This window comes from Xiphias gladius, chromosome 6 (assembly GCF_016859285.1).
Source record: "Xiphias gladius isolate SHS-SW01 ecotype Sanya breed wild chromosome 6, ASM1685928v1, whole genome shotgun sequence".
In the NCBI taxonomy this organism is placed as follows: domain Eukaryota; kingdom Metazoa; phylum Chordata; class Actinopteri; order Istiophoriformes; family Xiphiidae; genus Xiphias; species Xiphias gladius.
In genome coordinates this window covers 3,165,191-3,188,121 of record NC_053405.1, presented here as the reverse complement: position 1 = coordinate 3,188,121, position 22,931 = coordinate 3,165,191, and the positions used below count along the sequence as shown (strand labels likewise).

General features: G+C 45.5%; 1 protein-coding gene across 4 annotated transcripts in view; it reads right to left on the bottom strand.

The window, feature by feature from the left end:
• Positions 1 to 22,931, bottom strand: part of LOC120790644 (tensin-3-like) — a 49,660-nt gene that overhangs the window by 15,230 nt on the left and 11,499 nt on the right. For all 4 annotated transcript variants that reach the window (XR_005707571.1, XM_040128395.1, XM_040128393.1 and 1 more), the window contains 5 exons: positions 22,310 to 22,414; positions 16,295 to 17,257; positions 11,191 to 11,321; positions 9,762 to 9,870; positions 9,607 to 9,675 (listed from right to left, as the gene is read on the bottom strand). Coding sequence is in view for 3 of the 4 variants with exons in the window: in XM_040128395.1 (XP_039984329.1) it covers positions 9,607 to 9,675; positions 9,762 to 9,870; positions 11,191 to 11,321; positions 16,295 to 17,257; positions 22,310 to 22,414 (1,377 nt within the window). In the remaining variant the exon portion in view is untranslated. The remainder of the gene's footprint in view (positions 1 to 9,606; positions 9,676 to 9,761; positions 9,871 to 11,190; positions 11,322 to 16,294; positions 17,258 to 22,309; positions 22,415 to 22,931) is intronic.

The window sequence follows — 22,931 nt, the reverse complement described above, 5'->3', positions numbered from 1 at the left end:
TAAATTGACATATTTTTACAATCTTCATGAAAAAAATTACCTGCGCCTAGCATCAAATTTGTGCAAACGCAGGACATCTACAAAGGCAAGTATCATTGCGCTAATCCTGCCATTTACCCCTCAAACACTGAGGTAACACTGAGGTACAGATCGGGTGTTTTTCCACCCACTTCGTCTACTTTTGATTCAGCGGGGAAGGTAAAAACAGTTGTCGACGCGTGGTTATAATTTGGACTACTTTCTGTAGCATTTGGGAAGTTTCCGTCCATCTCCCATCCGAGTAGAACGAGATTAACAGGGCTCTGGGTCTGGTGGCTCAGCTGATGATGGTCAAAACCAAATGTCGATTGAGTTTATTACGACTAAGTTGAAACTTTTGTCCTGCTCCAGTTATTACTCGGTCACAGCTCTGTGATAGGAGACTTGTAAAAGATTACATCTGTTCATGATTGAAAACTTTAAAGGTTTAATGTAACATTATCTAAAAAACCTATTTCATTTTATTTGACGACTTCTATTATATGGTTTTCATTATTTTACCCATGGTTTTGAGTTTGCCTAATTATAATGATAAATCCGAAAAGTGGGGGCAATAGGATCAATTACTGGGCTCCTTTTATGGGTGGGTTTCGGGCTCTGATTGAGATATCTTTTGTGAGTCCAATCTGGCAACAATGGCAGCGCTTGCTCTTGGTAACTTTCCATAGTTAAACTTTCCATAGTAAAATCCTGCACCACAAGCGCTGACTAGCATCTGATAAGCCTACAAAACGTAGTTCTTAATTCGCACTTGCTCTTTTTAGCGGAACCTTTAGGAGCCAACGCGGTGCTGCTGTTGTTGTGTTGCCTGTTTTCTCTTCCCGAAACATTTTTCTGCTTCACTGCAGCTCAGACAGAGAAAATGTCGCATGGACTGCAGATAGACGCCATACTTCCTGTGGTTTCACGTGTTTTGTCGTGTTGTTGTAAACTGCAGATGTGCCATTACATCATCGGAGCTTGCATGTAGAACAATTGCTTTTCTGGTACGTCTCACACAGGCTTGGCTTGTGACAACACAGGCCATTTGTTGATTAATGCTCTGGGGAACAAAGTCCTCGTTTCCCTTTTTCCATCTTGGTCTCTGCACCCTCAGCTGGCCTTCTGTCCACTGTGTTGTCAACATTTTCCATCCTTGTGGCTTAAATTTTCTGCCTCTTTGCCCTTAATTTCCTTGAGCTCTGTAAAAGCCAAATGTCACAACGTCTCGGAAAAGCACTTGTCAATAACTTTGTCCCATCGGGAAATTAAATATTTTCTCTAAATATACATGTGGCGGCTAATGTTTTCAACCCGCTGACAAGACTGTGCACAAATTTCTGTTGAGTTTGGGCCGCATGCATTTCATTAGCAATTAATCTGCCAGTTGTTTTCTCAATCAATCGAAATGGCAGAAATATCAGAATGAATATGTAAGAAAATTGAGAAAAATGCAGTTTTGTAATGCTTCATTTTACAGGTCTGTAATTTGCTAATAACTGCAGAATCAATTTCTTGGAGGTTTCCTGGAGCAACTAATATAGTAGCATGGTGCTAATTCTAGGGAGGCAGACATTTTCTTGAGAGAAACGCATGTAAATGTTATTTAAATTTTTCATTGATTATATAAAACTCTATTCTCCGTTCATGTTCAACTGTACGCTGTCACATTTCTGCATGGAGACCTGCTGTGCACCGGATAAAAGACTCCTTAGTTCACACCGGCAATGAATTGGATTTAATCGCCTGACTGAATTAAACACCGTGTCTATTTTCCCTATCGTTGTCGCAAATTTACAAAACTCTTTCCAGGAAACAGCTGAACAAACTAGAACGATAAATTACTTACATACTAATAATTCTTTCAGCTCAAGTTGTGTTAGCTCTCTGCAAAACCACATGTCTCCTGAAGGGAATATTTAGCTTTTAAGTGTAAAGGCTGAGGAATTTAACTCATTATAGTTAAATTAAGTTACCGTACTTAATAATTGCAGTTACGATGTTGTAATGTTACAATGTTGAAAATGTGTGCTGGACTTCCAAAGGTCTTTTTTGTATGAAACTGCCGCAAAGGTTTAAAACTAGTTCACTCGTGGCTCAGTAAGATGCTGTCTTATCGTGTATGACACGTCTGGCAGATGTGGGAAAACACGGCAATAAGCACCCCAACAAGAACGAGAACCTTCAAAGACTTTTTCGGTTCAATCCAGGTCAGTAGTGCAGAAAAGGGGGGGGGGGCTCCCTCAGTTAACCACCAATACATCAGCCTTCCATGACTGCATGATGGAGGCCAAAATAGTCTTTAACAGGATGAGATCATGAACTCAGCAGTGGAACAAACCACCTCACCATCCCACCAAATGTGAGATGTCAGAAGCGATGCAGACACCACTGAACAGAACGTTAGAATAACAGATAAAAAAAGAAAAGTCTTTTCGTGCACAGAAAGAGAGATAGAGAGATGAGGTTTGCAGGGGTGTGTGAAAGGTCTGACAGAAAAATTCCAGAAGCTGTCTGCAAAATACCAGAGGCATTGAAGAGAGAGGCGAAGTGTCTCTGTGCATGTATGCCCCCCCCTTAAAATTCCCAGGAGGGACGGAGGAAGAGATAACGCTGTATAAACAAGAGAGAAAATGAGCAGAAAACACAGAGAGAGAGAAGTTGCCTGCTGAGACAGGGACAAGAGAATAAAGACAGAGAGGAGACAAGGAAAGGCTCCTAAACTGCTCAGAAAGATGGTAATGGAAACGGTGACTCTTGATGCTCTGTAGCCTGTTCATACACACACTTGTGAGGAACACCATTCAACCACACACATTCTGTCGTGTTTTCCTGACACCTGTGAACATGCACGTACGTACATACCCAGAGATGCAGTCATGGTGCGAACCCCTCAGAAAGTATCCTGAAATTAGCCGGGTTCCTGTTCACCCCCAGACTTTAGGATCACTTCTTCACCTTCCTGCTCCAAAGTCTTTATCTCTTTCTGCCTCCCAGCGTGAATGAAACTCCCACTATTACCGGAATCTCCTCCTCTCTCTCTCTCTCTCTCTCTCTCTCTCTCTCTCTGTTGTACTTCTGTCTGCAAAAAGCAATCTGAGCCCGGCTCTGTGAAGCTTTTTTTTTTTTTTTTCAGGGGCTAGATAGTTTCTCCACCATGTCCGATTCCTTTCATCCCCCAGATGGAAAAATAAGCTCCCCGTTTGTTCCTGGCTTGTTGTGACATCGCTCGACTTCTGGGTTTGTATGGAGGGCAGGAGAGCAAGCGGGAGAGAGGGAGGGGAGGAAAAAGGAGAGGTAGAGAATGTCTCCCCCCTCCCATCCATCCTTGCCTACATACCCTCCCTCCATCCCTCCCTCCTCTTCCTCTCACTGACCACTGAGCATTGTTCCTGCTGGACCGCTACGAGCACTTTCCCCCAATCGGAGTGGATTCCAGCGGGGTCAGAGGTCACATGTGGCCTTTTATGGAGCGCAGAGAGGCGGAGGTGGTGGTGTTTGGTGGTGAGGTGGTGTTTGGCGGTCTGGGGGGGGGGGTTGATCTGGGGAGTTTCTACGGCCTCTCTGTCAGGGCATGTGTGTCCACTCCCACCATCTGCTCGCCACAAACACAGAGACAAAGGCATGCAGACGCACACTGTCTGTGTCTCCTGCCATGTTTCTAATCTTAGCACATCATAAATTACACCATAAAGCTCTTGATTGAATTGTGTGGAGTTTACTTTTGTTTCAGTGGAAGCATGTGCTGCGTGCCTCATTTTAACCTCTGTGTCACAGGAAATGAGCTGGAATGGGCTTGATTCCATCTGCGCGGCTCGTTTATCAGTTTAAAGGCTCACGTCTACATTTTGAAAACGACAGGGCCGATCTAAACAAAAACTTTTAAGAGCATCGGATAACAGTCAGAAGCTAACTGGCTGCCGGCCCCGGCCTCATATTTCACGGAAGAATACGAAAGCGGTATTGCTCTTCTCGCGTCCAACTTCCCAAAATGTTGAAAAGTTCCTTTAAAAGAATTGTCAAAAGATTTTGCAGCGGATTGCAGGTTGTGTCTTTGAGCCGCGTGGACGTCAGCTCTTGTCTTTCTGGGCCCTTCATTTATAAGCAAAATACACAACTGAAAAGAGGCAGAGATGAAACACCATCTTTGTGTTAATAATCTGATTATGACTGTAACTACAGGCCACTCTCCGGAACACAATGGTGAAAACAAACATTCAGAGTTCAAAGGGCCAATTCTTACGTTTTTCACCGAATTAATTTTCCTCATTTTGTGTTTGTCAGCTGATCAGGACTGAAACGAAAAGCCAGTTTTTCCCGACGATAACATATAAAACAAACCCTCACTGATAAACAGACCAACTCTCCAGTCCAGACCCCTTCGAAGCTGCCGACCGATGACTGCTCTTCACTCTACGCTCCATTAAAATCTACGGGTGATGGAGCAGTTTCCATTATGGAATACTTTGCCCCCCCCACACCATTAGCTCTTACCCCATGAAAGAATATACCATAAAAGTTGTCTAAGCTGTCCCTCTTTAGCTTGATAGTTATTGTGATAACGTGACTGATCATAAATACGTTTTTCAGTTATTCATCAGTGCAATAATCCTATTATTGTATTTTCAGACTTTTTCTCATAATTAAAAAAAAGAAAAGAAAAAAAACAGGCATCGCAGAAGCAGATACAGGATCTGAAAACAGAAATAACTTGGATTTGGTCGTTGTCTAGTTTGTATGGACGACCTGTCCATCAATTTTACAGCAACCACAGCTTCCGGTCCTTTTGTTTACGTGTGGATGACTGATTGTACGTTCAAGTGTTGACCACACAATTGGTCTAGTTGGTAGTTCAACTACAAAACCTCTCTCTGCTCAAAACCTGTTCAAGATCAACAATGGATGGACCTGAAACCTCTGAGATCTATCATGTGTCTCTCCTCCGTCACGGACGACCAATCTCGTCGTCTGAAGGCGAACCACTCCCCTTCCCTTGACCTTTGACCCCTGAGCCTCAGACAGTCCAGTGTTTGTCTGAGCGAACCATCTGCCCTTGCTAAACCGCAGCTAATAGCAGCATCTACATTCCTTCGGCTGCAACCTGCCTCCGCTGGCTGAGAGCTTCCGTATACATATATATATATATAAATACCGCTGTTTATTTTGATTCGGCCACAAGTACACAGAGGAAACGTTATTACATAAGATACCAGAGCTGCGCTTTGCTGTCAAGAGGAAATGAAAGTTCACCAGAACAGGGACCACAGCAGAGTTCATCTATGGGTTGATGCAAGGCAGAGCACGGTGATGAATTTGCAAAGGCTAAAGTACGGAAAACGATGTGAAGAATGCCATCAATCTGTTCCCATTAGCTGAAACCTTTTTATAATATTCGGGTCATTTTGATGAATTCCGCGTTTCACTGCTTTTCACTGATTTCTTTGACTTATTAGGTTCATGAAGTGTGAAGTCAAAACTAGGAAGATGTTTGTCACCCCACAGCCGCGACACATTTTGTGCGTGTGACACATTTGTGTTTGTGTCTGGTTTGGTGATTTGACGGGTCAAAAGTCATGGGGTAAATTTAGTTGAAAAGTGTAGTTGAAAAGACCTGCTTGATGTCGAAACATAGTTACTGAAATACTGTTGAAACAACAGATACAGATAAAATTGCCTAAAACATGAAAAATAAAAACGTGTAAAACTGCTCTAATGATCTTAACGTGGCGCTAATAAATATTTAATATTGGCAGTGGGTCAAATATAAACGGGAGGTGTTGCTGGTAACGATGCCACTGATGCTAACGTGTCTCTGTGTCCGCTGGATGTGTAAGAAGGCATCTCTTTGCTGATCAGTTAGTTTACGACTGCCCCCAAAAGTCACCAAAAATATCCCGAACGCTGCTTTAATTCAGCATTTATAGGAGCAGACCAGAACGTTTCTGTCATGTTGCCTGGAAACGTTGCATATTACCCTGTTTGTTTAGCAATTTAAAGGAATTTAAATGAAGTGCGTTTCACGTGTGTCTGCGCTCGAACCTCAACGACACCGACACCGGCGCATACTGACCGTCACGCTTACAATACCCAGCATTCCCTGCTGATCACCAGCCTGGTGCTAACGCTGTGGGAAGCCATGCCGCAGGGTTCAGTGTGGCCGACTCAGTGCACCGCCGTTGTCTTGCTGCTGCCCACAGTGATCACTCCCCACATCACGGTCGCCCTCGGGTCAGTTCGGGATTACATTGATGGCTGTAAACATAAAATCCAAATAATTTAAACGGGGAATCTGACTGCTCTGCTCCGACGCGGTGAATTGTTTCCCAGACTGCCGTCTGCCTTTAACGTGGGAAACAGGAAACCCTTGTCTGCCCCCCGAAATGGGAGTGAGCAAAAGATATTCTGTGTCCTTTGTTAATTCTTCTGTCCATCCAGCGAAAAGAAAGAATAAGGTGTTCTTCTGCACACAAATAATACTCACTCTTTCATCAGCTGCTTCTCCATCCTGTCGCCGCTTATGTTCAGACAAACGCGTTAACAATAAAAAGACAGACCTGCCCTTTAAAAGAATGACCTGATCTACCGGCAAAGCGCTGGAGAATGCCATCGTAGCTATCCATTTGGTTTTGTTATCAATAAATGTTTGGGAGAATATTCAGATTTTCTGAGCTGTTTATGATTTCGTATTGATCATTTTGCCATTGCATTTTTTTTAATCTCAATTTGATCGAAAACAAGTTTGGCTTGATAAACATTTTAAACATTTCACAAACACCCTTAAATAAAAGAGTTGAGCTGCTCCCTTTCAGGTGGAGTTAAATATATGATATCGATATCAAATATGCCTTTTTTGTATATGCTTTAAAATGACTTAATTTCCACTTGATCAATTAATTACCATCCCTGTCTTATTGTTTGAACTTAGTGGTTTTACCAGTTTAGATTTATTTTCTTTGTTGTTGTGGCCATTGTTTTTTAATGGATGGGTTTTACTCCGTTTCTTGGCCGGATCTGTTTTGCTGAAACGTCTTTACTGTTAATCACAGCCCCGTATTTCCTTTATCGTTCAGCGCTTGCAGTGGTGTGACCGTTTGTCATTCGACTTCCCCTCGGACATCTGCATCGTCAACGAGTCCTCATAACGATTCTTTCTGATCTGCCACCTCTAGGCTAGCTAGGGGGGTCAGGGACAGATCGCCTCCACTGCACCAGTGATGAGAGATGCTGGTGGAAGACAGGACAGTTGATCCAGGTCCCAGAAGTTAAAGTCACACCCTTTGACCTCGCCCATTAGACTTTTTACTGAGTCATGATAACATCCCTCTACTTCTGCCCTTCTGCCTTTTCTCGTTAATTATCACAACAACGAGAGGCTGCACGCCAGGAGCATGTAAACACCATTGTTCTAAGTGTTTGAGCAAAATGACCAGCGCTGTGGTTTTTCTGGTGAGGACGGTCTCGCCCAGTCAGTCTTGAACCCCAGCTTCGGTGCTCGCCCTCCGATCCACCTCATCGCTCACTGGAACTGTAGAAGACTGCACGTCTGCCGTGACAATCCAAGTCCAGCGTGCAGTCCTGTCTCCTAGACATCACGTTTCTACACAACTACACTGCAAAGGCAAATGTGTGTTGTAGGTAGCGTAACTGCGACCGGATTCCGTGTTGATTTTTCTAGGAGATGTGCCTGCAGTGTGGGACGGTACGGTACATCAGTTAGCATGAGGCTGACCGACAGTCAGCTAGGTCTCGGCAAAAGTAAAGGTACTGTCATCGCTCTTCGCCTCCATGCGACCGCCGGAAGACAACTGAGTAGCCAATAAGAACTTTTTTATTGAATGCTTCAAACAGTGACAGTTTTGCCAAAACTTTTGCTAAATGCACTGCGTCGGTGTCGGACTCCTGGAAGCTATGAACTTTGCCTAAAGTCTCACATTTACACCTTGTAAACAGTGACTGTTTCGAGCCAGGAATGCGAAGAGCTCCCTAAACCGGTCCGATACCGAGTGCTCTCTTTTTCCTCAAATTTAAAATGCGCAAACCTCTCTGTGTTGAACTGACTAAGATCATTCTGTTACATGTAAAGTAACTCGAGGCTTTAAGCAGTGGAGACATTCATACAGCAACATCGTTTTCGGGCCCGTGCAAAATGTACTGATATTCTTTTAAAAGTTTCATGAGATTGGATCTTTACAAAACCAAAACCAACCCGTTAGACAGCGTGGCTCTCCACAGTGTTTTTTATACTCACGTTTGGTCCTAAATCAGTTGTAACGTCAGCCCTCGTTTTTGAGCTATTCAACCTTTACAGAGTCTGCGATGAAAACTATTTCATCCATGCAAAGTTTTAAAACGTCCCTCTGATAAAAAAACGGCAGGAAGTGGTGAATCGCGCTTTGAGAAAGACTACACAGTCAAATTCGACCTCAGCTGAACTTAGCTCGCGTCAGCAAAACCACGAATGTCACGGTCAATACTTCCAGTTTCACGGTGAAGGTCTTCTCCTGCCTTCACATGCATATATCGTGAAGTGCAGGAAGTGGCGCAGTTTCAGCAGCAGCTTTAAGCACCAACATCAGCTCACCGCAGCGAATAAACAGAGCGGAACATGAAAGTGTACTTGGCGTTAGCTGGCCGGTATCTCCTAAAAGCTTCCTTGGTGCTAACTGCAACATACTTTGCACAGAGATGGACAAAGTTTATTGGATTATATGATTAAAAATGTTTTGTACTGCAGAAGTTGTTTTCAGACGAGCCGACAGCTGCTGTTCTTCCCGAGGGAACAATCTACGTTTTACTGCCAGTTTTCAAAGGACGCAGGATTTCGAGCACAGAATCACATTTGTCAGTCCAGGTATACTTCCTTCATTCAACTTCCACCTAATGTACACGCGTCTCGCATCGTCACGTCACGCGTGGCTTTTGTTTCCTCGCCGCGAAAGCACAAAAAGGTTAGCGCCACCACGGGGACATGACGGCCACTGATACCAGATACGAAACTCGGCCACTGAGGGACGCTTGTGTTTTTTGACACTACATTAAATTCCTTCTGCAGCTGTGTGGTACACATCTCTTCAAGCAGGATGTCCCGGCAACAAAAGACCCTCCCCTCTCCCCCCTGTCCCCTCCCAGAACAGGACGTGAGTGGACATCCTGCCAGCAGTGGTCTCTTCCTCTGTTACCGTCAGCTATTATTAGCGGACATCCAGCATCAGCTGTCCTGCAGGGGCCTGATAACATGTACAAATGAAGTTTTTAATTCCTCCGAGCACTTTTTTTGTTTTTACCTCTAACCTAAAAACAAAAGTGCAGGAATTAGCCATCTGTCTGCCTCTGAGCAACCGTGACTTGCCAAAAACAGAGCCGTGCCCACGCATCCAGCCAATGGCAACAAAGTACAGGCCAGGTGTGTGTATGTGTGTGTGTTTTCGGTACATTATGCCAGGAGGACATTCCAGCCGACTCTTGAACACCGTCCAGCCGCAATCAGGAGTTCAAGTGTTTGAGTTCAAACTTCAGCGCTCTCGCCAGTCACACGCTCGCACACGCACGCGCACGCGAACGGTCCCACACACTCCTGGGAAAGTCTACCTTGTGTCCAGCTGTGTTGGTCCCACTGCCCGCCAGTCCCGAGCTGGGAACACTCGGAGAAATTTTTCACTGGGAAGAGAAGGACGACGCTGATAAGATTTCAAAATGCCGACACACCCACAGCTAGACACGTCCATTCTGACATTATCTCTTACCGTAGGGCGTCGGAGGAGACACTGGGAAGGCCGGAGTTTGTGGGACGATGTCCGAGCTCTCCGCTTGTCCCCGATTGTCCACGCCGGTCGCTTTGTGGAGATGCAAATGCTTTAAATGAGAACAAAAGAATAAAAGAAGTAAGAAAAGAGCAGGGGAGAAAAGTCAAAAGCTTGATTTTTTCTCACACACACACACACACACACACACACACACACACACACACACACACACACACACACACACACACACACACACACCAGCAGACATCAGTCTTGTGATCTGTGTGTGGCTGCAGCCTGTGTTTTGGTGTAAACAGTCGGGCCATTCATGCCACCCAACCATAAGAGCAGAAAAGCAGAAATAAAGAAAAGAGACGGACTGAGAGAGAGAGAGTGAGAGAGTAGAGGGAGAAAACGATTGTGCAAAGATGTAGCTAGAGTTACACAATCATGACCTCAACAGAGGTCCTTCTCTGTAACAGATTTTAAAGTGATAACTCAGTGTTACCCCCTGATGTAATTCAGTACAGTTTATAAAAGTTTAGGGACTTGGGTTCATCACGCCTAAAAGAATCTGGTACAATCTGATCAGAACCGTAGTCAAGGCCACTTAAAGCGAGCCAGGGACGAGTCCAAGTCCAAAAAGCTTTGAGCCCAAGTCAAAACCAACACAAAGGCCTAAAAAAACAGCGGCCTCTCAGTATTTTTCATACCGTTGTCTCCCTGTGGTTTCAAACACTCAGCACAGTCCTTGAGATTTAGAGAGGTTAGAAAAGTGACAGCACTTGTAGCGTCCCGTGTCTTCTTCCTGTGTGAACGGTGTCCTGGAGTTTGGCCTGTCCTGCTGACGTGTCACCTGGCGGATCCATACTATCCATACTTGGTGTGAGTTGTGACTCCGCACGCTTATCTGAGCTCTGGGTTTGTGTTTGTTGACGAGGCAAAATATCTGGTTACGGGAAGCGAAGCCATTTGGACTCAACTGAACGGTATGCGGATCCCTGCCTCCTGGGTAGCGAACATCAGTTAGCAGGCTGTCTGGAGATAGCACAATGACGTCAACAAGCCTAAACAACAGGAGTATGGGGACTTTTCTGCTCACTCTGTGCTGAAACTGCTCATTAAAGCGGATATCTGTAATCCACTTAGTTGAAATATCTAGCACTGACAGTCCGTGGCTGTATTGGGATAACACCATGAAGACAGCCTTCTAGCCGGTGGAGGTCTTTTATTATACTTGCTCACCTGCCTCGCACACAAAGTCCTAAAACTATGATGTTTCAATCACGCTCTAGTCTTTATGCATTTTGCAGGAAAAAAATTAAAAAAAAATCAGGTATTTTCATTTCATTCTAGCCGGTTATGGGTGAAGTTCAGCTACGAGCAGTAAAGTGGCTGTCGGGTGAGGTGATTAGGAAACCGTGTTTACCCGAGACAGTGAGAAAGAGGGACTGTTGAGCGGGGAGCCCCTGAAGGTCTGAGGTCCACCCCCTCTCCATCCTGGACTATGTAGACCAGCGTGGTCCGTCACGTCGCTGGCCTGCCCCTGCTGCTTCCACCCTGATCAGGAGCGGTGATAAAGAGAGAGGGGTGAGGGTGGGGGTGGGGTAGCGTGGGAGGCAGAAAAGGAGAGCCAGACAGTCAGACAGATTACGATCACAAATGTAATCGAAGAATCAAACTCAGTCGTGTTCTTCTACCAAGTTAAATATCCACCAACAGTTATGTCTATTCTTGTAAAAAAACAAAAATAAAAATACAAAAAAACCCCATTACATTAAAGGGTATTGACACTTTGTTATGACCAGACGCAAACTTGGCAATAAAAGGTGAGGACAGTGATTGGTGTTTGGTGCGTTTGTGTCTGACGAAAGCTTCTATCAGTGTGTTTATCATGGCAGAGCGTGGCTGCTATCATCAGGGCAGAGCCTGTGTCGCCAGACGGTGGAACATCCTGGCGTTTTTGTCGGAAAAAAACATCTGTTGGAACAGTCCGTCGTTCTCTGATCCGAGTGGATCATCGCCACCCCCTGGGGTGGAACTCCGGTTGCGCAGATACTGTACACCATGGCGCCCTCCGATAGTGGTTGTCTACCACCGGCATGATGAATAAAACATATGGTTATAAAACAAATTGTTGAGGAAGGGCTTATTTTTAGCTTAATGCATCAGTATTTGTCTCTACGTCGGTCACTGAACGACAAGAAACCGCCACTTTCGCTCACTGGAGAGCTCTGACACGATTATTCTTCAACAGGAAAATGTCCCACTCACTACAGAACTCATTCACAATTCATTAATACCAAACGTTAAGAATTCCTTATTAGAAATGGCTGGTTATGTAACTGATCATGTTGAAGAATTAAGGGGAAAAACGCGGTAAAAGCTTGTTATTCGACCTTTATTTTTAGCAGGAGAGACGGCAGAGCAATGAAAAACTTTATTGGCTGGGGGCCGGCCTCAGATCGGTGGCTCTTTTCCAGCCGCAGCGCTAGCTCAGCTACCGGCATCATTCGAGTGACCCTCGCCTTGCCGGTGGTGGCAGTCCATCAGAAGTCTCCCGTGTTGTTTTTTGAAGAACAGCGGAGTGTTCTTTGGACCAAAAACTTCATCATGAAAAATGTGGCCATATTTTGAGCCAGAGATATTTATACACAGGAAACCCTAAAATTAGAAGTGTGTCACCAAAATTTGGAATGCAAGCATGATGGTAGAGATATTTTTCAGTTATTTTAGGCAGGGAACAAGCTTACGAACGCAGCGCAGACTTCATTCCATGTATTTGGGTCATTTTACTCAGCTAGAACAATAAAAACAGTCTTACTTTACTGCGCTGCAGCCTGGAAACACCAAAAACACACCACAACACAGTAACCAGCGGCTGACGTGTGTGTCGCAATAGAGATTCACCATATATGGGCTCATGCTCAATTGTGCATGTCAGCTATAAGCAGCGACGAGGAGCATTGTGAGCTCAGCTTTCACTGTGAGCATCCGTCGTCTCAAAATCAAATGAGAGGCCAAGGTGGTCCAACGTAAACCGGTTACTCTCCCGCACCAGAGGGCCCGCTGAGGGTGCCTTCACAGAGGTTTTCTGCAGGGTCGAGGATCACTTTGTACCCTCTGCGCTTGAGAGAGGGCTACTCTCCTTTTTGAAGAATGCAACTCGGAGATGATGAGAGGTAAGGGGAAGGCATGACGCAACAGCACAGGAGAGCAAAGTGTTGTGTCAGACTTCAAAAGCATTCCTGATCGCTTACAAAGTCCCGCCAGAAAACATCCCCTTTCAAAACACATGTTACAAACAGACTCAGTGGCAGAGACACTGTGCGGTGAAATATTAGGGTTACTGCTACAAATGTGCCCTTGGGAAATATCGGCCTCCAGCCCCCTGACCTACATACATGCAAACACACATGCTCCATTTCCTGCGCTCAAATTCCGTGATTTAGGGAGAACCTAGAGGACCTCTCATTGACCTGACGGCGTACAAAAACGCGGGGTCGGAGGTTAACGTCAGCTGTAACGAGACCCTGTGTGGCACATGGCTGCGGGTCAGTGCTAACCACAGCAGAGACCCCTGACAGGCATGATTCAGGAGCCGTCACGGCCATTTTCGTCAGCCTTCGGCTGTCGGGGAGCTCCCAAACGGACCATCGGGCCACTTGGAGGCTAGCTTTGAAGGAACAGCTGCTCCGTACGCCAAGAGGTGGGAAGCGGTGACGTCACTCGTACACCTGTGACCCGCGGCCCTCGAACGGAAGATGAATTAGCGACGGCGCTCGCAGCTGAAATGTGCCTCTTCCTCCAGGCTCCCTCCCGGTGGATACGAGAGGGAGTAAATCTATCACGTGAGCCAGCGGGGCGAGAAGAAACAGTGGAGAAGAGGCAGCGCTGACACACATGGGTCAGGAAAACGGGCGTCATCCAACCCTGTCTCCTAGGAACGGAGACGAATATGGTCAGAATCATGGTTTCTCCTTCAGGAGATCCAAGTTCTCAGAGGTGCGACAAAGTCGTTGTCTTGCAAGTCATAAGTCTCAAATCTCAAGTCCGAAACTTTGCGTTTCGGGTCCTAATCAAGTCACCATTTGTCCGTCAGAGACACCTTTCCATCCCTTCAGCGTGTGTTTGGGTTCTTGTTGGATCGATTCAGTGCATAGTTTATTTGCTATCAGGAGATGAAGAGTTTATACACGGCACAACCCCAATGATTATTTGTTGACTGGATTAGTTGATTAACCTAAAATGTATTAGTTAACTATTTTGATAAACAAATAATCGTTTGAGTCATTTTCTGAGCAAAGCCGCCAAACATCTGAAGACGGTGCCTTGAGTTGTGGGAAGTTATAACAGGTGTTTTATTGAGTCTGAAGTCGCCTGTTTGGTGTGTCTCGAGTCCTCACCATTACCTCAGCCCACAGCTCAGCTAGTACTTGTCCTCAAATTATGTAAAATTGACGGTATTTACAACACAGGACATGCAGCGGGTCAGCAGTAAAGGCTATAGAGGTGAGACGGGTTTCAACGTGATCCTCACAGTTATAAACAGAGCTCATGAGCTCAAGGTTTATTTAAAGTATCCTTTTAATAAGATACTGAACTAAGCTTTCTGGAGATATTTAAAACGATAGGAAGTGCAGCTGAGAAATGGTCCATATACAGACACAAATCATCATCCTGGCGTGAATTTTCACACAATCTTCACTTCATCCAAAAGGATCACGCTTTATCCTCCAGCGATTCCCGTTAAAAACAGCCAAATGGATTGTGGACTCCCTGGCCGTGAATGAAACGATGACCTACAACTTCAGAGTAGTTTAACTGGTGTAGAAAATTACAGGGTTCTAAAGTTTAATCTGCTCTTCTTGTATTTGAGAAACCTTATAGCACTGTTAACATCCTAATACTAATAATAATAATAATAAAGAATAAAACTAATATTAATAACAACCTCTCTTCTTAATACCTGTGTTGAGGTGTTCTAAAACTGAGGCCAAACCTGAGACTAAAACTCTTGTGATATGATACTAGATACCAGGAGAGTGGAAATGGTTCATATGTTCCAGTGCCTCAGTCAGCTTCTTCTTTTTTTTTTATTGTTACTGGTGAATCTACAAATTCGGCATCATAGGAAAAAACACAGGGTAAACTACCGACCACTGAAGAAGAGGTCTAGCTCCATCTGTAATTTAAATTCATGTACATTTGCTCATGTCCCCTGTTAAATAACACCGGATCATGTAAAATAAGTTTGCTTTGCTTTGATTCCATGGAATTTCTCCCTATGAGCTGGGAATTAGTTTCTCTTTGGAAGCAAAGCACCAAGTTCAGATTTAACTTTTTGAAACATATATGATCTGTTGAAAAAGCTTTTGCTTCATTATCAATTTCTCCCTTTATCAGTGTCTCTTGCCTTGACCGAAATCTTTCCAGATAAAAAGGAACTCATTCGATCCCAGTCAGCGGCTTGTAAAACTGTAGCTTCTGTAATTATGTCAGTGGAGTATGTTTTGATGGCGTCGCTCCAGCGTGAGCCTCGCTGTGGCGAGAGCTCAGGTAGGTCTGCCTTTCGCACACGCTCTCCTTACGTAACTTCTTCTTCCAGCTCCGTACATTTCCATTCAGACTCAGGCAGAGTGGAGGGTAAACACGACATTGTGCGGAGAGCAGAGGGCCTGATTTGACACTGATTACGCGGCAGGAATATCCACTACCTGTTTAATCAAACGCTTCCACCCTTTCAGCAAACACCGCGCGCACTCGCAAACACACCGTGTTCAACAGACACAGACGTATTCCTCTCTCTCAGGTGGAGGTTTCCACATTCGGGCGGCGCCTCAGTGCCTCACGCTTATAAATGGTTCTCTGTGTGTGTGAAGGCTGAGCCGAGCAATATCGCGACCTACAAGCTTCATCTGCCACCAGCTGTGTTTGTCTTAGTGTGGCATTTCGGCCAGTCATAACGTGACAGTGGACTGTTGTGTGTCTCTGGACAAGGGGGAAAAACAAAATTGTGTTAAAGGGCCAGTTCACCCAAAATAAATGCATATTTTGTCGCATACCCCATGCCTTTAAACAGCTCCAAAGCCCCCACGCCCACGCGCCACACATCTTTTACCTCCAATGTGTAGAAATAGAAAAAGATTTCATGACTTTATATCTTGGTTTGACCATCAACTAACAACTGCACGGCGCCCTCCAGACGCCCCGACCTCGCGGTGAAACTTTGGGGTTCGCACACCCTCCTCAGCGTAGCTTTAACGGTGGCAAACTCTAGCAACCCAGAACCCAGAGCAGGGGACATGTACATAAAACAGCTGTGGAGCTACCGGGAGCTGCATTTCCCCTCTTTTGGCAGAGACTAACGCCCTCCCAGTGCCTCACAAGTCGACCCCCAAAATGTCAAAGTAGCAGAGCTGTGCTGGGATCAGCCATCACATCACCGCATTCGTCGCATTACATCATTGTAATCGTCTGTGTTTTATATTTTTATATTGTTATTTTATTGAAGTTATTCTGATCGGTCTTACCTGACAGATGCGTATTTCCCTCGTGGCCGACGCCGTTGGTGTGGAGGGAGGCGGAGCGGGACAGGGGGGCACAGCGGCTAGGAACGGGAACGGGAACAAAGGTTGGGTCCAAATCCAGAATCAGCTGGTTCAGCTGCTCTATGGAGTCATCGATGTCTGTGGTTAGCGACGCCAAATCATCTTCTTGGTGAGACGAATTGTGTGCGGTGTGAGCAGACTGTGTGTTATGTGTATTAGCAGCGTTTTGCGTGAGGTTGCGTGTCCCGTCCTCGTCCACCTGCCCTCTCTGCACGGCTTCCCTGCTGCTGGATCCTCGAAGTGGTGTGTCCGGAGCTACCGGAGGCGGCTGCCTCTCTTTTCTCACTCTGCTCGCCCTCTCCTCTGCATCCACTTCAAAGTAATTATCAGAGACGACATCCACCATCTGCTGCCGCCGCACCCAGTAGTGTGTGGAGCACTCAGTTTGGGCCGATCTCTGGGTTTCGGGAAGATTCTCTGAGGACAGGGAGCAGAAGCTACTCGAGCTCTGCACGTCTAAAGCAGAAGCTGCCACATCAGCTAGTTCATCCTCATCGTCCAGTATATCAGTCTCTCTCTCGCTGGACGACGCCTCTCCGTTTATGGGGTGCCCCAGTCCAGACCCACCTCCAACCATCTCCACCTCCCCTCCACCACACGCAGCCAGCTCAGTCATGACCTCCAGAAGAGGCTGAGCGATCTCAAAGTCCACCGCAGAGAGCAGCTTCCCTGCCCGGGTGCACTTGTCCCGTGCGACCCCTGTCCTCTGCCGGGTCGCGGTCCTCCCCTGGGAGGCAACAGACAGGCCTGAATCACTGCTGGCAGACGGAGCTCGGTCGCTGCAGCTGCCGGTGGTCGGGGGCAGCGAAACTCCTTCCTCGCTGCTCCTCTTCCTCACGCTGGCGTACAAGCTGATATTTCCGGGGTCCAGGACATGAGGTGCAGCTGCGAAGAAAAAAATCACCGTGTTCAGCATAAGGTTTACATGTCGAGGGAAGAGTGAAAACAGATGCAAACGTGACCTATTGAAGCACCCGTGTAGGTTTGGTCTGAGAAAAGAGGGGGACATGATGAAATCAGGGTTTCTTTAACCACAAAAAAACACATATTTAATGGAGGCTAATGCTGTATTTGTATTTTTAGTAAAATCCTTTACTGCTTTATCTTTTATTGATATTCAGTTCTAGCATCTTTTTTTAGGAGTCTTATAATTTCACACTTTCACCTGTAAATCAAAATATAAACCAGACTGACCACTTGTTTGTTCGTTAAAATGTAAGAAAATAGCGAAAAATGACCATTACAGAGCACATGGTTCCATATTTTAGTTGGAATCTTTTGTCCAACCGACTGTCCAACACCAAAAGATATTAAATTTAAATTTACAACAAAGAAGAAAACAGCAAATATTCACATTTAAGAAACAGGAATCAAATAAAGTCTTGTCATAAACAAATACTTAAATGATGCTGTATCATTTTCTGTCCATCAACTAATCAATTAATCAACAATAACATAATAACTTCCCCAAAAGGCGCTTTTTTATCAGCTCCTCTCAACTACACAGTCAGACGACGCTGTTTAGAGACATTTTAGTCAGTGAATTATCAAGTTAAACGGTAAAAGTTTGACTAAAAGTGGAAATTACGCCCTTTTATTGAACGTATTCGTGGTACAGATGACTCAATACCTGCACCACTACTGTATATGATTCATTATGACACACACACACACACACACCACCTGTTGGACTGCAGCCATCACTCCAGACATACTCCGTGTAGATAACACAGAGCCCCTTTGTGTGGGCTGAGCGGATGCATGTGTGTGTGTGTGTGTGTGTGTGTGTGTCAAGCAAAGGATGTGTCTGTCATAGACGTCTACCTGAGGTCAGATAGAGCTGATTGCTGATTACTTTGACTGCAGCGATACAAAAACAGATTTCTGATTTTCGGCGTCTTGCGGCACGTCGGAAAACGCAGTAGAGGCGTAACAGTCAAGTCGTTAATCAAACAGCCGATCAACAGAAAACTAATTTAATGAACTATTTTTGATAATTGGTCCATTATTATTGGTTTTCATCCAGCAAATATGCCAAATATTCTCTTCACAATTGTGAGGATTTCTTGCTTTTTTCTTCTTTTTTTTTCGTCATTTGTGAGAGGAAACTGAATATCTGTTAGTTGGACCAAACTCCTAACTTAAAGATGACTCCTTGGGCTTCAGGACACTGGGACAGGCATTTTTTTTTTTTTTTGTGTAGCAACCCAACAGTTATTAGAGAAAATGATCGACAGTTAAAACGTACTAGACAGTAACATGTTACGACTAAAGCAGCAAGTTCTTTTCTGATCAAGGCAGTTACACTTGGATCAAATAAGACCGCCTTGTACAGTGACTGCAACAATACATACAGTGCATACCAGAGCTCTATAGCACAGCCTCCTAAGTCCAGAGAGGCAATAAAAGTCAAATACCAGACATCCAGGGTAAAACCTCACAGCTGTTCTAATAGGTCTCACACTCACAGATGCACAGATGAGAAATACGTGCACAAACACACTGCATAACTTCTACAGCACAGTAAGAACTTCAGAATGAACAGAGCTTCAGTTAAAAGCCACGCACGGCCAGTGCCAAATGAGCATCAAAAAGCAAGTTACTTTACCGGCAGACAGGAGCAAACTTTCACTGTTCCCTCTGCGGACTAGAAACAGGATGGAAATGTTTGCCGGAGCCTCGCTTTGCAGTCAGAGAGAGAGGAAAAGAGAAACAGATGACAAGCGGGAAGGAAAGAGGGGGCAAGGACGAGGACCGAATGAAAGGGATGAGGAGGCGAGAAGAGGGGAGACTGAAAAGATCCGGACCAGCTTAGCTGAAGTCTCTTTTCCCTCCCGTGCTGTCGTCCTCTCGGTCTCTCGGGCAGCCACAGGAAGACAAGCGAAGAACATTCTTTCTCTTAAGGTGCTAACAGCCCCTCTGTGTCCCCCGCCTCCCACCTCCCACTCTCTTTTCCCTCTCTCATGTCGCTCCTGCGCTCCTTCCTCGCCTGCTCCGTCCCTGCGCTGTGAATCCCCGCCTTCACCGTCACCAAGAAATCAGCCTTTGCCCCCCCCCGCATCCTGTCCGGCGGTGACACAGGTAGGTAATGTGCTGTGCAGAGAGTGTGCGCTCGTGCATTTTCATGTCAAAAGGGGGGAGGCGGCAGACGGAAACCGAAGGGTGGATCATTCACTAGACTTGCAGGCACACATACACGCACAGGTGGAAGAGTCTGTGCAGCACACATAATGAACTGTCAAGCAAGGAAACACAAAGCACAAGGACCTCGAGCCGGCCAAATATGGAGAGGGGAATGTAAACATGGGGGTGGGCTCTGGAGAGACTTGTGTGCAGAGGGGGGATGGGGACATATTGGACAAATTGCAACCTGCAACTTGAACCTGAAAGCAACACGCATAGATGGAAAGAGAGAGAGACAGTGGAGCAGATAAAGGGGAAGGGAATGATGTGGAGATGGAGTGATACGGGGGGGGGGGCTGAGAAGGTAAAGTAGAACCACCTGTGCTTGAAAACAACATTCCTGCGACTGGCTGCGTTGCTAACTGGCTTGTACCCTCATTATGCTGATGTAAATGCCTGTGTGCTGGCGGTTAAATGTAATGGCTGTGTGTGTGTGTGTGTGTGTGTGTGTGTGTGTGTGTGTGTGTGTGTGTGTGTTTACATGCTACTTTTTGTCCTCCAGTGATCGGTCTATCTAAATTACATGGCCGGCCGGAGCAGATTTAGCAATGGCATAAAACAGCTGGAACTGAAACCTCAACCACTGGTTGAAAGTGATTGTTTCAGCTGTCTGGACGTGTGTTTTTGTGTTGGTGTTTTTCTCTGTGTGTGTGAACGGTTTTTCTAACTAAATTGAAACTCAGTGAAAAACAGCCACCTGCAAATACACGGGTCTGGTCTGGCTGCTGTCTAGATGATCGTTGTTACCCCTGTTCCCAGGAACATTAAGGTGGCCTCTGTGACCACAACAGTTTTTAAGCTTGCCACACTGATGACTAGACAATTACCAACAAGACCGACCACAGCGAAGGCCGGGGTGATCTCAGAGACTGGGTCTCTACCCACAGAGGGAAGCAACGTCTGAACAGCAGCCAGAGATAAATTAATAGATTTTTCTTGGCCACTTGGTTTCAGAAAAATTCCACAGCAAGGCTAAAAAACGTACAACTTTTGAGCGATTAGCACCATCTTTCACATACAGGAGACACAGGGCAACATCATCATCCCATTGGAGTCGTAGTTGTGTCCAGCTGATGAATCTAAGTCCAATATCCATTCTCCTTTTAGCTCTGGTTTGGTCTCCACCAACTCCTGACAAAAATATTTCTTTAGCTGCTAAATGTTCCAATTTCTTTACGCCTGGTGTCCAACTGTGTCTGTCTGCTGTTTGGTGCTGGGCAGGTAGTGGACAGTGGCTTTATCAGAGCTTATTTGCTGAAAACTGCTGCTGCTGCTGCTGCTAATGCTGCTGCTTGGAGCGCTGAGACTGAACCGTGCAGTACACGTGTTGAAAAAAAGAGGCTTAACAAGCTCCATAAACCTGCGTTTTCAGCACTAAGATTCAGCTTTTTCAATTTATTATTATTTGATCATGAATTTTTACATTTTTAAATGTCAGGGTTACCTCGCTCACAGTCACGCAGTTTCTAATCGTTCACACCTGGAAGCTGCTCAGTATAACCACAGCCTGAACCGTCGGCCACTAGGCTGCTGCCCTGGAGCGGCTTGGGGTTAAAAACCCTGCTCAAGGGTAACGCTGGAAATGAAGGATGGGCAAGTGCTGCTTTCTCACATTCCCAACCCAGATTTATCCTGACGGTCCAGGATGACCTAACAGATACGAGCCGGCTTCACTGACCCTTAGCCCACCAATGAACATAGTCTTTTTTTTTTAAATGTTTTATCCATTATTAATATAAACGTAATAGGTCAATCTTTAAAGGACCATTCCCATGATTTTCCGTGTTTTATTCCCGTTTGGCTGTTAGAAATCATGTATACTTTACATTCCCGACTAAACATTTTGAAGACAATGCTGTTGTTGTGGTGTCAGAGTTGTTTTAGGGGCCAAATCCCCATTAAATCAGATCCCCCTCAGAGGGCCACTCAGGCAGTACGTTTTTACTCTTATTCAAATATTCATTTCATTCTTTTGGTTGCCTGTTGTCAATAACTCATGACTCAGAGGAAGAAAAGGAATAAAAATCATATGAGTAGCAGTGTAACTTTGTCCGTAGGATTTCAAGTGTTCAATTTCCACGAAAAAATCCTTCAGCGCTTCTCTCAGAAAAGAACATTTGGAAAAAGGCAACTTCTTAATCAAACAATGTTCCTGCTCCCATCTTAACTTTGAGTCCTAACAAATCCGTTTGTCTTCTAGAAGTGCCAGTGACGTAGTTCGACCCAAAAAAAAAAAAATCTTTGCTCAAGCACCACTTACTGAAAGATTCCCAGGGCTTTCAGCCACATCTCACGGCTGTGGGAAAAAAACAACTGTGATGGTTTACAGGTCCTTGTAGCAAGCTTCAAGAGCCTGCTACCTACTTTTCAGAGGCTGTCCGGAAGGCAGGAAAAATCCACGAACATATCTGAAGCCAAGCCGCCTGCTTTGGAAAATTACCAGCAGGTTACCAGCATGTAAAGTAAACAGCACAGGAGACATGAGGGAGGGCAAACTTACAGAAACACTGCTATGGCCCTTTAAACTGGCAATCTAGCTTTCACAAGAATGTCATGGACACGGACAATAAAGGTCACCGCTGTGTTAGGGCAGAGCAGACGAGTTTATTTATATCCCATTATGTGCTACCCAGGTAATCCTGTCTGATAATTAAAGCAGGGAGACCGCAGGAAGTCAAAACAAACGGGAGAAGAAAATGAAAGAAAGGTGGGTGAAAGTAAATTCCTTATTGAAGACACCAAAACGCGCCGTACCTGTTTCACAGGGGGACGTTTCTTGGTAGGAGTCTCGTCTCACTAAGGGGTCCAAGGTGTCATAGTCCACGGTCACGGAGGCTCCGTTGTGCCACAGCTCTCTGCCTGCGCGTGGAAATGAAAAACAGACCAGCAGAGACAGAGGCAGCGCTGCTCAGGCGTCAGTTAAACAACAACAAGACACACACACACACACACACGCCTACGTGTGAATGCGCAATAATACCAGCTGATTTCCCAGCGCCGGATTTTATTTCATATTTGGTTTTAATCATAATTTGGGTTTAATTTTGCTTTTATCCCTCTGTCAGTATGCGTGTGCGTGTGTGTGTGTGTGTGTGTGTGTGTGTGTGTGCGCGCGCCTGAATGAATGGGTGTTTGAGTGCCCCGGTTTTCCCCGCCTGTGTGTTTTCCCCTGTGTACAGTAACTGCGATCTGAATTCCTTTCAGATGTGTGTGTGCGATAACCCCTCATATTGCTTCCTGTTGAGAGGCGAGGAGTGTGATTGTACATGCGGACGGCCGACCCGGCTGCCGTGCCCTTCTCCCGGTGTCCAACACTGCCCCCGCCTGGGTGACTGTTTGTTGACCCTGCTGATGAACTTTTTCAGTCATCAGCGAG